The sequence below is a fragment of the Apteryx mantelli genome, chromosome 2 (assembly GCF_036417845.1).
Source record: "Apteryx mantelli isolate bAptMan1 chromosome 2, bAptMan1.hap1, whole genome shotgun sequence".
NCBI lineage: Eukaryota > Metazoa > Chordata > Aves > Apterygiformes > Apterygidae > Apteryx > Apteryx mantelli.
In genome coordinates, this window is record NC_089979.1 from 134,343,023 (window position 1) to 134,360,742 (window position 17,720).

The 17,720-nt window shown below is 37.0% G+C and overlaps 1 protein-coding gene across 1 annotated transcript in view; it reads right to left on the reverse strand.

Annotated features, from left to right (window-relative positions):
• Nucleotides 1–17,720, reverse strand: part of DNAH11 (dynein axonemal heavy chain 11) — a 137,809-nt gene that overhangs the window by 63,690 nt on the left and 56,399 nt on the right. The window contains 4 exon segments of the mRNA XM_067292188.1: nt 7,024–7,148; nt 7,971–8,094; nt 9,691–9,853; nt 17,269–17,434. Of these exon segments, the coding sequence (XP_067148289.1) occupies nt 7,024–7,148; nt 7,971–8,094; nt 9,691–9,853; nt 17,269–17,434 (578 nt within the window).

Consider the following 17,720-nt stretch of genomic DNA (forward strand, 5'->3'; position numbering starts at 1 on the left):
AGCAAGAGATTTTGATGCTTAGGGAGTCTCATTTTTCTCCTCCCTTATTCCTCTAGCTGCCACCTTCACAGATCTGCAGGCCTTCCCTGTTATGGTAGTAGCAGTAATAGAGATCCTACAGGTATCTGTCCCCGCTTTGATGTGCTTCTTGCATGTGCCCTTGCTATGGTAATACTCTGCCAAGCTGTATCTATCACACCTCCAAGCTGTAAACCATACATAGTCTTGTTAGAAGTTACATTTCCTTCACCCTCCTACACTGCTCGCATACATTTCTCTTCACATACTCTTCAAGTACTGGACTGCAAGGACAGTCGAAATCAAAGCCTTGGACTTGTTGCCAAACTTAAACTGGAATTTAGTATTTTCCTGTCTTTTACTCTAAGTAACATTTTATCCTTCCTAAATATGAAACATCATTATTTGGATGGAATAATTATTACTGTTCATGTGCTATTTACATCAATCAAGTTGAACTTTAAGGAAAAAAGTACTCTATCCAAGGTCATTTAGTAGGAGTGATTCAAAAGAACTACTTGTATCTATAAGGAGCTGCATTAGTTTACACGCAGTGCAGATCCATGACAAGGTAATACTGACCTTTGGGGATTGTTTACTTTTAACTTTCTCCTAGCATCTAAATCCTAGATTTATGACACCATACCCAGAAGCCATCTGTTCTCCCCTTACCTTTGGCCACACCCTTCAAAAATTCTTATGATTTCAAAGATTACATTCTAGGAGTGTGTTCTAATCTTTGACCTGATCTCTGTGCTTATCCAGCACAGTACTACTAGAGTTCATATGGGTTACCACAGGACACAAAAGCCTCTCAAAAATTCTGTAATAAGTGAGTAACATAGGGTGAACAAAGTAACGAGTGAAGAGAGAGATGAGAAAAATGATTGAAGCAACAGTGCATCAAGAAAAAGTTGTGAAGAATAGTGAGTGAATCCTACTGATAGTCTTTGCAAGAAGTACAGGGCAAACATTAGTCCTAGCAGGATTATTCATCTGGAAAACCCAACCAAGAAAAAGGGTAATGTACTTAAGTATCCTGGGCTTAGCTGTCATAACTAGACTTTGAACATCCCCCAAAATAGCTAGTCTAAAGGCAGGTGAACTAAGTATACATGAAATGCAGATGCACCAATCATATTCAGATACCCAGATGTTATTTCACAAGTGTCAATTACAAAGCAGAAGATGATGATAGTTGAAAAGAACAGCTATGAAGGCTAAAAAGATGGGGAATACATGAGGGCATCTGCAAAAGCCAATAAAAAAGAGAACAGCAGCAAATCTGAGTCCTAGAAACCTTGAGGGGAATCAAAAGAGACAATTAACTCCAATAAAGAAGTAACAATAGGTAAAATTAGCTACCTACACATAAACTTGGAACATTGTCATGTCAGGACAAAGTTTAGAAGAGCAATTTCTCAATCCTTTAAATTAAATTACTTCTTGGAATAGCTATTTCTAGGGCTCAAATTCAAATAGGCTGAGATTTATGATTTCCACTACTTTCCTCTAAAACACAAAGTTACAACTGAATGACTTTTACTACATTCTATTGTTAGACAGGAAATTCCAGCACAGCCTTGACTACACTGCATCACTCTAATTAAATACCTATGTCTATTAATTATGTTTTGTGCATGATACAGGCACAGTATACGCTTAAAAAGGTAGTCAGAAATGGTAGGTAACCAGATCCTCACTATGGCATAAGCTCTTCTAGCTCCTTTGGTTTTAGTGAAGTTTGGTCAATTCACATCAGGCAAGGATTTGATGTGGTATGTTTTCAGGGTTCATTTGCATTCCCTCCACTGAATTCCCAGTATTATAAAGAACCTTATACATTTACTTGCTTTGCAAGCAGACTAATGAAAATGCCATGTGATCCAATAACAAGAGAGCTGTGGGGAAAAAATGAGTAATTATTACTCACTACATTTCAACCATTTTTTCTTAAGCAAGGACGTCATATTTTTTAAATATTTATCTTCTGCCCAGGGCAAAAATGACAGTCTAATTTGACAGATGAAAAAAAAAAAAAAGAATAGGAAATGTACCATGTAATGCTTCATTTCTTGCAGGCAACCAGGATATAAATGTTACAGTAAGGGTGTCTATTTAGTAACAGAAAAATTTAAGAAGTTCTTAGATACATCCATCCTTTTCTTTGAAAGAAATGTGTATTGAAATGGAATATGCAAGTCTTTCATTTGACATTTTTAAGATTTAAATTTGCATGATTGAATAATAAAGATAAGTAAGTGTGGATTAAAGAACTGGTATCATGTGAAACCAGTGTTAATTTTCATGTATTAATAGCATTCACCACTCCCAAGAAAACACAAAATCTCTTCTCTCAAATGTCCTCTTTGAGTCTGACACTCCCATGTCACTTTCCCTACATATGTGGATCTCTTACATTATCGCTCAGCTCAACCTCTTCCTGCTTATCTACGACACACATGCTCTCTAGATTCACAGAGTGATTCCAACAGAACAGGAGAGGTAAACAGTTTATCTTAATACTAATGAACTAAAGCGGGCCAAGGCACAGGCTTGACCACTGGCCTAACACTGCCCATCCTTTTCCAGTGTCAGCACACTCACCAGCACGGTTTTGGCCTAATGAGTGCTGCAGCAGGAGTAGGGAGATTGCGTGGACCAGGAAATATTCCTAATAGGCTCTACAGTAATGCCACCTTTTTGTGTGAGGAGAGTGAGAGAAAAGTTAGGTCATGCATATGCCAGCTAGATTATACCATTAGTCCTCAGGACCACAAAATAGGTCTTGACTTCACAAATTTACTAATATAGATTCATCCTTAGAAATCAGGTCTCTGCAGTATTCAAGAAGAGATGGCTTACATCCAAATGAGAAAGGCCTGAAGCTTTTCATGGAGAAAGAGAAACTCCGTAAGCACCTGCCAGCTACAGAAGAAGCTGTTTTGTAAGCTGTAGAATTTAAAAATCCTGGATAGCTTCTTGGCTATCTAATAACATAACTGAGTCTTCATTCAATGGGGGAGCAGTAACTGTGTCCCTCTTTGAAAACTGCCTTCAAATTTGTTTGAAATTGGTTGAAGAGTTCAAAAATTGCTTGGGAGGTGGGACTGATTAAGTGGTAGACAGCACAATCTCTTGAATCCTTATTTCCCTACGAACATGACAAAAATAATCTCATCTGGGCTAATATTAGTCTTTAACATAGAACCAGAAACCCTAAAATCTTGGTTCTCTTTTGCTGGGATTAAAGCATTCAAGCTGTTTGCAGCCATGTGTATTTATCCTCTTGAAGGAACAAACATGACAGTTGGCCAAAAGCCGGGCTGAACAAGTTCCTCTGCTCTGCCTCACAGACAAAAGAGATGTGCTGTCAGTTGTGAAATGGAACAAGGAAAAGGCTAACATGTCTTGATGAAAGAAGGTTTGGAAATGAAAGGCAATGATTAAACAAACAAACAAACAAACAAACCATGGACAAGATTGCCTGTGGTGATACAGGATGCCTGCCTGTGTTTGGCATTAATTTGGGTTGAAGCATTAAACTGCTGTACTGCTCAGTTCCTTGGAAGATGAGGAGTCAGCTAAATATTGACAAGACTATGCAAGGTATCTCTCACACTTGGGGCGATGGTAAGTCTTTATATATTGATGGTCTCCACTCAGGTAGGAGAACTTTATGAGAATGTGATGGCTAGACCAATTTAACCTAGTTTGGTTACTGGAAAGGAACTGGAGAAATGGCATTCCCCTAAAACCAGCAAAAGGTTTAGATGTTAATGCTGGGACTTCACAACAACCGATGCTGAGGGACTGTAAACTTAGAAACAGGAGAAAAATAGACAATAGGGAAATTTGTTCAAGAAAGAGGAGCAAGCATTTGTAGTACAGATCAGCAACTCAAGAAGAAGAAAACTGGCTGCACAGGAACTGAGTAACTGAGATCTCCACAGTTCAGAAGAAAAGCCATATAGTAAATATATATGGCTTTATAATATATAATAATGTTTAAGAGCACTGAGGAAATTGAGGTAAGCTGGTGAGAAATGTAGAACTCAAAAAATCTGCAAGGATGAAATGCTGGAAAGAGTATATTTACTGAAAACTACGTTTAAGAGTATGTTTGTGTAGGACATGGGGGCCCTAAGGCATTTAGGCCCTGTGGTCCCATTTCTGGGAAAAAGTTTAAAGGAGGTGCAGCTTGCTCAGACCAAGAGAATAATAAAATCAGATGGAGATCAAGGGAAAGCAGTTCAGCGTCTATACAAACACTGGCTGACCATGCCTCAAATCCGTGCTTTAGAGGAATAGTTGCTTCCTCTGGCCTTTACTTTTCTAAGAAATTCTGGTAAATTACAGAGTACTTAAGAGCAGTTGCTGCACAGAGGTATGGATTACTGAAAAACTTCTGGAGCTCCAGTAAATCATTGTGAGCGTTAGAAACTTTGCAGTCTGCAGTGACATGCCTAGCCCTGTCAGCACATTACCATTTACAATGTTTGACCATCAGCTTTGTTTGCTTAAGCTACATTCTTCCTTTTAAATTTATTTCATCATTCATCACCAATGTTTTTGAAATCCTCAGGTGCATATGTGTCCCTACACATACTTCAATTGTGGACCCATATTTTATAATGGTGCAACTCCACTGTCTTCAATTAGCATACTTCCAATTTACACCCATATGCATTTACACCTACATAAATAGCATGTTCTCAGTATGTTAATAGCATAATTGATTGCAATTTCCAGATTGAAAACAATCAAAACAAGAAGAACACACACACACACAAAAGAACTATAGTGGTTCAAAGAATTCCACTGTGTAGTTTGCGTTCCTGGGCTACAGATTCCTCATCATAAACCCGACCGTAGGCTATATGTAAGATTGATGGTGAGCACAAGGGAAATGTGGCTTAACACAAAATGTTGATTCTTTTTAATGAAATGGCAAAATAGGACTATATCACTAAGCTTTAACATTCCGAAATTGTCTAAATTGTCCCCTTTGTTCTCTTTCACATTTTATTAGTCTTTTATTCTACAAATCTAGGCAAAGGAAGAAATGGTAGGTCACCCTGCACTAACCAGAAGTCCATACAGATATCTGTCAGTGTGTTAACTCGTGAAATTTATGTCTCCTTCAGTACAATAATGTCTCTACTTTGCTTCTCTGAAACATAAATAGGTATCTCCTGTTCTTGCCTCCAGAAGTGCTAATTTCCACAGTGGGAGACTGGTGAAATGGTCTCAAGGTAAAAGGCATTTGAAAGCTGGCTTTTAAAAAGCCTTTTTAAAAACACAAAATTGTAGGCGAGATAAGGAATGCACAAAGGGAAAGAAATGAGGAAGAAGAAAATAAAAAGAGATATTACACATCACATTTTTTTCCTGTCCGTTCTTAAAAAAACGTACACAAATGCAATGGTCATGAAATAGAGACAAACAGCACTGACAAGCTAGATACAGAGAAGGTAAGTACCACTCCATTCCACCATGTCACTGAAGTCAATACAAATAAAAACAGTACAGAATATGTCTCACTAGATCCTTTTAAGTCTCCACCAGCCTTTAAGTTATGGAAGAAATTTGTGGAGAGACAGAAGTGATGGCAATGAAACAGGAGATGGGAGGGAACATAAGTAAAACAAAACTAAAGCAAGAAAGGAAAAAAGAGAAGAAAATAAGGAAAAAAAGACAATCTGAAAGAGAAAGGTATATATTATAAAGTGCAAGAACTTGAAAATCTTATAAACAAATAGGAATGAGCTTTAGATCAGTGGTGAGTAAGCATTTTAAAAGAAGGAGCAAAAAACCCACACAGCAGACAACTGTGGAATAGTCTGGTGCAGGAAGGCTTTTCTCATCCCCGTTCTTACAGATCAGTTTAATATCCGAAGTGTGGGGTACATATTCCTTTCAAAAATTTTCCTTCTAAAGGGCTAATGGTTTTCAGACTTTTGCTGCATCAGCTACACATACATTCCTGGTGATGTGTAAAATTGAAGCCGGCAGAAATCAAAAGTTGCTAACGATTCCATTCTAAGGTTAGTGTGCCTGGTGTCTCTTTTCCATTTTTCAGTAGAGAGAACTACAGTCTACCTAAATAACATTGCCTCTCCAAAGGAGTTCAAAAGGAGACAGACTTATCTTCATTTGTTACAATTGCGGTATCATTTTAATGTGTATTGTTAAACAGCTTTTGACCTAAAAACAGCTACATGGCTATATTTATGTTCCCATGTTTCAAAAAGCATGGGAAGTAGAAAGAATTAACATTTACTGTGACATTTCAGTCATTAGTGCAAATATTTAAGAGCTGACTATACAAAAAAAAAATTCTATATGGGTAATCAGTGAATGTATTTACAATCACACTAGTCACACCACATAAACTCCTTGCTATCATCTCACACCTCTTTTAAATGCATCATTATATTCAAAAAATAAGACAATGAAACTAAGACATAGAGCAGCTGACTTTCCTATGATCAGACAGAAATTTGTCATATCCCAGACCTCCACGCAGAGAAAGCTATTGTGGGGTAAAGTGAAAGAAGCAAATGTATACCTTCACTCACTTAATTCAGTAGCCTCGTCATGTAAAAAAACCCTCAAATCAGCAAAGATTTATTTTAAGCCAGGGCAGCATATCAGTCAATGACTTCTCCTGTAGGTATCTACATATCTTAATATAGTGTTACACTGGCAGTCCAGAAATCCTTGTAGAGCTAAGAAGTCCTATGAATTTCAAGGGTCACAGGGTCAGAGGAAACTAGGCCTAGAGTTTGCAACATTACCGTGGAATTCTTGTGTATGAAGAAATGCCATGTAAACATAAACTTGGTGTCACATGTTGAAAAGCAGGTCTTTTAAGAGAAGTATGTTTATATATGCAGTTGTATGAAGAAGTATGTTTATATATATACTGTAACTTTGCCCAGCTCGCTACTGCTTCTCTCCCCTCAGGTATTCCAGAGGGCCTTACTTTAATTGTAGCCACACTTTATCCCAAAAGAATCTCCAGCAGTTTTCTCTAGTGTCAGTCAGGCCCATGCCTTGGACTTCTTTCCTAATTCCTGTAACTATGCACCCCATATCTTCATCACTGAACAGATCTGGAATCTCTCCTGCAAAAAGACAAAGGGATAGTTAGGAGAAGCCTTACACAGCACATTAAGTTTAATCTTCTACACACAGTGGGGTCTAGGCACAGAAGGAGAGCCACACTAGGATAATAGATAGAACAAGTAAGTTTCCTCCTGTTCCCAACGCCTTTTTACTTAAAGAAAACAAATTTTATTTTAAGAGAGAGGAAAAAACATTGTTTTCCCAAAGCAGAAATATTTGTCCTGACAGGAAGTTCACTCATAAATGACACACCCCACGGAACAGTGTTTCCCTTTCTCACAAGTTGTTAGAAAAATTTTCTTCCACACTGGTTGCAAAAATGAAATCACAATTAAAAAAAAACTTTCAAGAGTCTCTAGAGCTAGCTGTACAGAATGGTTTTATTTCCGTTTTAATCCCATTTCTCTTCTCTCTCTCTCCCTCTCTCTCCAGATCCTCACATTCAGAATCCAGATTCTCTAATTTTTAAAACATGGGTGAAACTGTATAACTGTCCATTACACTTGGGCAGTCAAGAGGAAATTGCTCAAAGTCAGTGAAATCATATCAAAGCAAACATGGCATTAAGTGAAAGACACATTCCTATCTTCCCCCAAGCCCATGCAGTTACGAATGACAGGCCTTAGCAATTTGTCTCCTTACTGGGCAAAGCCTTCTTAAGCAAGTCAGACTCAATGCTCAAATTGCCTGGGTTGATGTAGCTTCTCTAAAGGCTCCCCGTACAAATATTTAAAAGACAAATAACCTCTTTAAAGTTCACTGAAACCACAGATCATTTGTCATTGGAGAAGATCTTTCAAGAACTGTGTTGGTCTAATCACCTGATGCCAACAAGTCATTAATCAGCACAAGAAAGTGTTCATCTGGAACCTGGGCATCTGTCAGCAAAAACACTGTGGGCATGTTCTTGGCGCCAGTCTTGATGTACAAATTGGCAAGATCTACCTGTAAGGAAAAGAGTTAATCATTCATGCTCTGTTAAAATGTTGATACAGAAAAAGTGCCAAATGCATGTTACTGAATGGCAATGCATTGATAACTTCTCCTTACTTTTTTCAATTTATTTACATATTGTTAATTTATTGCATCACATCCAAAGGGAAAACAGGCTGTTTGCCTATTTCCTACATATACTAACAAGCACCATGGTTTTGACATGACTAAGTAGTAAAGCTAAAAGCAGGCCACTAATCAAGGAACCTCCCCATCACAATTTTACTAAAAAATGGATATTGCAGCCTTACTGCCAAGAAAGTCCCCATCAAGAACAGCTGTAATCACATCAATAATGTCTGGAAATTGCACTGAAAAGTCAGACCCATTTTAGACTCTGTTACTTCTGTACCTCCTCACCCCCCCCGGTGTTTTTTTTTTAATGGGAAAATTCTCCTAAATAATTTCACTTAAAAAAAAAAAAAGACTGAACAGCATACTGTTCTTTTACTGTCATATTACATGGTAGCCCCAGAGAGGGGCATGGGACAACTGTACTAACAGTTGTACAAACCTGGAATGCTTTTTGGCATCGCGTTCCAAAAAAATGCATCACTTGCACTTGAGTATGGTTGCATTTGAAGTACAGAATAAGGTTAATGCTGTCTGATAAGAACAAGTTACTACATGAGCTAGCAGAAGGCAAGTCCTCAGGCTTGTTAACAGAGGTTTAGAAGTTCCCCAGTTGGAAACAGCATAGGGGAAACAACCACTTGTGCCTGTACCTTAGACAGCATCTCATTTGCCCGGGGAAGGAGGGCATAACAAGTCAAAGACACTGAAGAACACTCACTGCTTTTCCAAAACACAACAGTGTGTACCTCCTCTCAAAGCTGATGTCTCAGACTGCACATGCCATGGGGGCTTGACCATGGTCCAGGCTAACAAACAGGTGTTTTAGGGGCCACCATGCATCAAATTTGAGCATAATCAGATCTTCATTTAGCCTTTTGACTATGGGATTCAGAAACATCACTTGCTATCTGCATGGAGTGAAGAGGAAGAAAATGTTCCCTCCTTTCCTGTTTGTTCACATAGGGTTCAGCCTTGCAAGGTGCCAAAACCTGTAAGCCTTGCACAGCACCTCACTTAACTATATTCCTTGCCTTTGCCTATGAGCAGTTTCAGTGATTAAATGGTTCACACGCAGCAGGGACAGAATTTTGCCCTGCATTCATCCCCAACAATTTTATTACACTCGATCAATAAATTTGCAACAACGTGCAAAAACTCTTAACAAATGGCTAAATTTAAATACCAGAATTTCAACCAGATCTTTGTGGTGTGTGAAGTAGCTACCTTGGGAAGAGCGGAAAAACAATCAAATCCCATGAAGCACAAAACCAGACACTAAAATATCTTTTGACCACCCAATTTTCAGAGATAAACAAAATAAGAAATACAGCTGAAAACCACAGGAACCACTAGGGCTGTTGCTGTAAATTATACTGCCTCACCTGTGATTTTATCAAGTCTGTGCAACAACAAAACAACAAATTGTTGAAGCAGTTAACTCTCAACAGATGCAAATAATATCTGTTAGGTTACCCTTAGGTCCTGGAACCCATAGCCTTTCTTCAGTGTGATTCGGCAAACCTCCAGGGAACAGATGCATGCTGCCAGCCTCAACAAGCTTTGTTTACCGCTACCACCTACTCCAATCAGAAGTGCATAACCCCTAGGGGCTTCCAGGATACGACTGATCTGGCACCTGATGACAAAAAACAATAACATAACATAGACTTTAAGGACCATATTAGCCAACTTTCTCAATTTCTCTTTATGACACTAAACTTAAAATATCTATTTTTGTGCTAATGTGCTTGTGACACCTAAAGGCACATTATCTTCATGTCAGCTTTTTATTTCTTTTCAAAATTTGAGCAAGCAGATTGAAAAGCTTGTTTTCCTTGGTCAAATATTGAAGGTACCTGTAGTTCTTTACAACTATCACAGCTCATTCTTTATGTTGAGCTTCCCCACAGCATCATTCCAGGACCCCAGAAGGATGCTGACTTGACTAAGAGCAAAGACCTAGCTAACTTGAAGGGAGACTGATCAGGCCTCTAGATCACGTCTGGTAGTTTGTACCACAAAGGCCGAAGGATAGTTTTTTGTTACAAAAGCACTTCATGAAAAATATGTATCAAACTTTAATTTACTCTTGGAATTTCCATCTGAGACTACTTAAGGCATGTTTTCGGTGATCATGGAATAACTATAGGATGAATGAGGCCAAGTAAGAATTTGCCCAAATATTAGACAAGGTTTAGTTGCTAGAGTTTTCAGATATAAGTATTTTGGTATTTCCTACCACAAAACTTACACTGGAGAGAGATTTAAAAAGAAATCTCTTGCAATTGATATTTTAATCATTCATACAAACATCTACAAATTATTTTCAAAATCTCATTTTTCTAATCAGATTCAGATTCTAATGGATTACTGCCTTGCAGCAGCAGACCAGAGGTTAATGACAGCACAGCGGATCTTTTCCTTCTTTTTTCTTCGATGTCTCAATGAAAAAACAAAAAGCAACCCTCTCATTCTCTTCATATATTATGCCACTGAAAAAAATCATTCCTGAAAAAACATTCATGAGAACTTTCATAAATAAACAAAGGGATAATATGTCTAATCTGGATGCATCTAGGAAAGAGGCAGAAACGTGTCCAACCAAAATACTGCTGGAAGCCAATCCTCTCTGACCTCACTGTAGAACTATATCAGCTTTATTCATGATTTGATCCATAAAAAATTATAAAAGGTGGGAAAAAAACTTTACAGGATTCAATTTCACATTTGCTTTTCAAGGACTGCCAAATCGTAAGGCTAAGACACCCTGCCACTTTTGTTTGTCAGACGGGGATACAACTCTCAGTCACAAAACTTCAGAGAAGATAATGGCTTACCAACATTTTCAAGAATAACTAGTGATACCTGAGAAGGCTTCTGTCTGCATTTTGATGATTATCACATCAACCTCTCAATCAGCAGAACAGAATCTACAGTCCCTATGAAAGGTCCATATGGTTATCTTTGTAATTTAAGCTCTTTTTTAATCCTCTTGGAGAGGAACTTCTATAATAGGCTGCTTTGTCAAGACCTTCTCTTATACACCTCCTGCCTGAGTATGTGCAAAGTGAAAAACAACAATGAAGCTGAAATTCTAGTCCAACTCCACGAGAAGAAAAGGTTCCATGTTAAATGATTTGACACTGCAAATAATAGAAACTGCCTTAACAAAACTAAGCTCTGCCAGCATGGGTCTCTGTATCTTTCTGAAAATCATTGATATTGCACGTAAATAGAAGGACTGGATATATTAAAGAAAGATTATAAATAATGACAAGGAGCAATGATGAAGTCTGAGCCTTACTGATTCAGCAAAATCTTCACTTCATCTCCTGAAAACAGCCTATTCTTTCTTCTGTGCAGGAGAACAAAGCAAATGTACTTAATCAGTTTTCAGAAATTGGAACTGAGATTTTGGGCCATGATTGATAGTAAGAAATTGCCCCACACAGTAAAGAACCAAATTACCTTAACCTGAGATAAGGTAAGAATACACATGAAAAACCTACAGATGAAAAAAATCTAAGATCACACTTAGGAAAAATCTAGGCTGATTAAGAATTAAAAATGTACAATGCTAGGCAACCAAACAACTTTAACTCTCCCATGCAGTGGCATTGTTCAGTAAATATGTTTAACGTATTTAAATGTTTGCTCCCGTAGCGAATTAACCTAATTTTAAAGGCATTTTCCCTTTCTCTGAAACAAAAGATTAATATTACTTTTCTTATAAAGACCTACTACTTCATTAACTAATTAACAGGTAAGGCAGACTATTTACAGAATAACAGATAATTTTTCCAACTGCAGAGAATAAGTGTTGTTAATTTCTGTGTGACAGAAAAAAGGATAAATCCCTACTTAAACAAACATAATGGAAGGTAGCTTGAACCACAGAGCCACAATCTACTCTTTCATAATGGCACCAATAAAGCCTTTTCAATGCATCAGCATTAAGAAAAAATTCAGGCTATTGCCATACCTCAAAATACTTGTGCCTAGTGTCCAACATCATTTTACGAAAGAAATTAGTCCACCAATTTAATTCCCATAAACGTGCTGATTCATGAAGCCAAAGTCATATAAGATCATTTGGTTGCTGTAAACATTCAGGTGTAACAAATAGAATGCCCTGAAGACAACACAATATTTATTTTTTTAAATGCTGTCATTGGGCATCAAATTAGGCCACTCTACAGAGTATCAGTTAGATTCTCTCCTTAAAGACATTAATTGTACTAACTGACTAGCTAACCATAACACATTGTGCTGGAGACTATAAATTCTTTAATGTGAATCAGAATTTCTCTGCAAATTACCATGTTTTTCAGCTGATTCTGGAAAAGTATAATTAAAACAAATGTCTGCTCTCCACTGACTGGCACACCTAGGTGATTCAATATGGTTTCAAGCTCTGGTGCAATATAGGATGTAGGGGAGAATCAATACTGACAGGATCCTACATGTTCTAGCCTTCTTTTATAATACCACTCAAGAAAACAGAACACAGTTTATCATGACAAAATTAGCACTAAGCCATCACCCCAAATTCCCTTCCTTAACAAATTTAATGCCAGCATGGGTTCAAATGTGATGGGGTGCACTGGCCCATCATGCAAACTCAGTATGTGTCATACAGGGCAGCGTCAATAGGAGACCTGACAAATCCAGGCCTCCTTGCTAACAGGTCAGGACAATTTGTGGGGTGACAGGAAAGAGAAATATTCTGGAGGATGACAGGGCTGCACTCCAAGGAACATTAAAGCAGGTGAAAACCAAATCAAGGATCAGACTCATCTGTTTTTGCAAGATGGACCAGAATGTGCTGTATTATATCCTTCACACAATTTCCACACTAATTTCTACTCTGATGTTTGGCTACTGGTTCAGATCCTGTTTTAGAGCTTCTTCAAACTCAGTTTCCTTCTACCTAGTCTCTGGAAGGTTGTCCTTCCCTCTCAACAGATGTTAATCTTCTCTTGCCAAACTAATAAGTAAACATAGCAAGATTTGCAAACCATTGCTCTATTTACATTAAATACCTTTTTTCTCCTCTCTAGGCAACCATAATCACCTCAGGGACTATCTTCTACTTTGTATAATGGGCATCTCTTCTTCACTGGTCCACAGGCATTTATATCATTAGAAACAATAAAGAGCAGCAGTAATATAGTGTCTTTAGGTAGAAAAATCAACCTATGATATATACCCAGAAGATGCTGGAGAGGTCTCTCAGGTTAAAGATATAGTGAAACTTAGTAGCAGTTGGTGGGAAGTTTTGAATGACTGTCTGGTGAAGCCATATGGCTGCTTGTACTATTGCTGGAATATTCTTGAATACTGATGGAGCAAAAGCTTGCTGTTGAAAGTGGAAGCAAACTATCTTGCTATAGATGGTAATCAGGGAATCTGAAGAAGGGAAGTTCAAAGCAAATACTGCAAAATGCCTCTGAAAATGAAAAGGGAAAAAGAGATAAAGATTCTTCATTACAAGATAGCAGATAAGAGTCAATCAAGTGCTAAAATGACAATACAACATGGAGAAAATCCAGACTCCTGTGTGTCATGTCACAAAAAACACTTCATTTCTAGCCTCATTCTTGATGCAGTTCCACAGCAGTTGCATGTCTGGCTAGGAGCCTCAAGGGTACATCTGCCAGGTGAAGGACCACATAAGCCTGCAATTGCTATGAAATTCAGTGGATTCTCAACACTGTAACAAATATGGCTTCTCTATTTCTTTTTAACTATAGAAACAGCAGGATTTTGAAGCTGTATAAGGCTCAGAGACAATGCTTTCTCCTATCCCAATTAGTCTCATATCCATTGCAGTGAGAAGCTGAATAATCATCTTATGTATTAAATATGAAATAAAAGATTGCTATAATATGACACTTCAAATCATACCTGGAACCTCGGGTTGACAGTGAAGATGCCAGCATTTGGATTTATACAGGCAGCATACTGACAATTATGAATTTCTTTAATAGTTAGCTTCTGCCTATCATCCCTAAGAGAGAAAATTTACCTTGATTAACATTAGTGACAAAATACTGTATATTTTTCAGGATTATCCTCAGTGGAAAAAGTCAACAGTTCTGCTTTATGGGAAATTCTGGAATAAAAATAGCCACAGAAGTATCAAATTAGGATGGACACTGACAGTTTTTACAACACAATTTCTATTGCAAAATATTTTGCTCAACATTTTTATTAAAATGAACATGTTATACTCTCACTAAACATTCTGATCATGATAAAGAGACATTTTTAAGTGAAACCGGCTCCAAACAAACTGGGACGTGTACAACATGCTTAAAAGAAGTTCAAGGTAGTTTGAGAGTGCACACAGCTATGATAGAAAAGAGCAGATAAAATTAACAGATTTCAGCAAGAAAAAAGGAGTCAAAGATCATCTTGGCAGGAATGAAAAAATTGCTCTGAGAACTATGTAAAAAAATGGGAATCAAGTATACTTAAGAGAAAATATACAGTAAGGAGGTGGCATGCTTGGAAAAATCACTCCTTTTTTTTGTAGTATCATCCAATAGACACTATTTCTGGCTCTCCAAATCACACACTGCATAGCTTCAGGTGAATTAAGAATGCCACATTTTTATTTTTTTTAAGTGACTTTCAATATTAGGCAATTTGAGTTCTGATTGCCCAGATCTGAAAACAGCATCTTATTTCTTTAGAAGCAAAAACAACTCATTTTCAACTGAAGGAGGTGCCAAGCAACTACCATCTTTAAAAAAAAGCACAGAAAAAGAAAAACTCATAAATAATGCAGGCACTCCCTGTTTAAATCAATAAATCTTTCCCAGGACATCACCCTATCATCCATTCTTTTTCTTTCTCAAAGAACTACTTTTTTTCCATATGTTTGCACAAAACTCAATTAAGTTTTATTCTGTTTGAGGATTTTTAGATGCATATGTTTAAAATTCCTAAATGGGAAGGTCTGCTTTTTCCTAATTTGATTTGTCTTGTAAAATGGAGATTTTAATTTTTTGGTTTTGTTTTGTTTTCCAATCAAGGCAAATTCAAAAGAAAGAAAAAGCAATAGTCTTATGCAGTAGGAACTTTTAAGATCAGAAGTTTGAAAACTTTGTGAGAGAAAAAAAAAATCAAGGTTTGAATAGTTTATAACTTCAGAAAAAAACAGAATAGCATTGACACATTTGCTTTGCATGTCTCTGAATTAGAACTGATTAATCTCACCGAGCTAGAGGTGCTTCAGATTTCAGCAGTCACTTCCTTTTTTCTCTTTATGTCTTGTTCCTTAACAAGATATTCAGCTAACACCTGGTGTCATTCTTTCTTGTGATGAAGTATGACCCAGTGAAAAGCTTATCAGATTCAACTGAATCGGCATCAAAAGATGACAGAATAGCACAGATTCTACTGCCTCACCTTGGTCACAACTACAGTGAGATAACTATATAAATGCCAGGGAAAAGCAGAGCCCTGTGTGAAACCTAAATTTTAATGGTATGGGAAAAAACCCTGAACACCTGATGAAGAAGTAGAGAACTGAGTATAGCCACTCAGCTTTCTATTATCACCGAAGTATTGTTGTTTTTCTGAGTGGGATGCCTGCTTATCTGTACATCTCCTTTTGATACACACATAGGTACACACACATGTATCTATGTATTTTTAATATTTTTTTCATTGTTGATCACTTCTTTCCTTTACCCACAAGATCATTCACAACAGAGAAAAATGTTTTCTTCACACCTCTGCGAAATAAATAAGCAACAAAAAATTTTATGCTTTCCTTCATGAAGGAGAGGCAGGAAATCTAAACCATTCCTAGGAAGAATCTGTATATCAGTTTCTGAATAGGCCATAAACTCTAACTTTGCAACATGCTTTTGTTTTCCATTTATGTAGGATTATTAGATCTTTATTTTTGGAAGGTTTTCTCTAACTAGGCACACCTGGAATTCTTTGTGCCAGCAGTGATCATTTCATCCTGTCACCACTTTGCTCTGCAGTGACATATATGCTATAGTTCTGACTCAGTTACTGAGCATCTAGATTTGACCCTAATACTGAAAATGCTCTACTACTATTTAAAGAAACAGAAAGCGTTTTTAGAGGCACACACTGAGATTTCTGGCAGCATATTCCTTAGAGCAGCTTCAAATGAATACTGAGAGATAACAGGAATTGAAAACTGAAAAAAAAATCACAAGAATTTGTATCAGCTTTTCTCCCAAAGAGCTGGCAAATTCAGGATAATTAATTTTGGCAGTTGATTATTTTAATTACTCTTCAGAACACCAATCCATATAGCATTATTAAAGCCAGAATCATAACACAATTTTATAAAAGTGACCAGCATGTATAGGAACAACAAGAGTCTAATAGGCATTCATAACAACGTTAAGTATTTACACAAGATATCACATATTGTTCTGTATCAGAACAAAAATTAAACACTATTTTGTTAATTTTAAACCGAAAACTTTCTTTTTATACAGCCTCTCATAAAAGGATGTTAACAAAATATTTTAAGTGCCCAAAAAATTAAATCATCTTTTGGAAGTTAAGAGTGGAAAAACCCTAATTGTATAAATTGACTTACTTTTCTTACATGGTCCTTTTTCATGTTTTTCTTTTCATGGCATAGAAGGAATAAGTATTCATTTGAACCAACATTACAAAGTTTCTGTGGATTTTGTCTGCTGTCTTTAAGGGTGATTGAGAGATGGGTGTTAGTGTAAGTTAAACATTTGGCAAGCTGCAATTTAGGAAAATAATTTCTGTACCTCAGACATCCTTATTCTCATCAGACCAATTTATGGGGTCAACATTCAGACAGCTCCATCAGGAGCAGCTGAAGGATGTTCCCCTTCCATGGCTATCTACAGTTCTTTCACTTTCTGCTTCTCTTCTAAAAGCACTTATAAACTCCAAGGAGAAAATGGTTTTGTTTTTGAGCAGTTCTTGAAGCTTTTAATTTCTGTGTGGTTTAAGAGATCCCACCATGGCACATAATATAAAAATTATAGCGTATCATAATAAGTTGTAAATGCTCACCAGTATCCATAATCTATATGTTGCCATATCAATGCATGAGGTTGAACTGTTCCATATCCATCCACTTCAGGCATATTTAAGTCATCAATAAAATAGATAAGTTTTTTATGTCCTACTGGACCATAGTTACAACCAGCTTTTTTCTCCATCTTTTTTACAAGCATCTCTGAAATGTTACACAAATATATAAAATGGTTACCATACTAAGCAATGCTGAGATTAAACCAAGAATTCAAAATCACACTGGATAAAGTTTACAAAATATTTCACTACCTGCAATGGATTCAAACTACTAAAGTGCTTAGTAATCAGTGAAACTCATAAAGTGCCTTTGAAAAAATCACACTTGGTTTCTGAATTCCAGAACAGTCATGTTGATTTAGTTGTCTGGATACTTCATGGCTTTTGAAAATCTCACTAGGTATCCATTTGCATCCTTTGGGACTGAAATG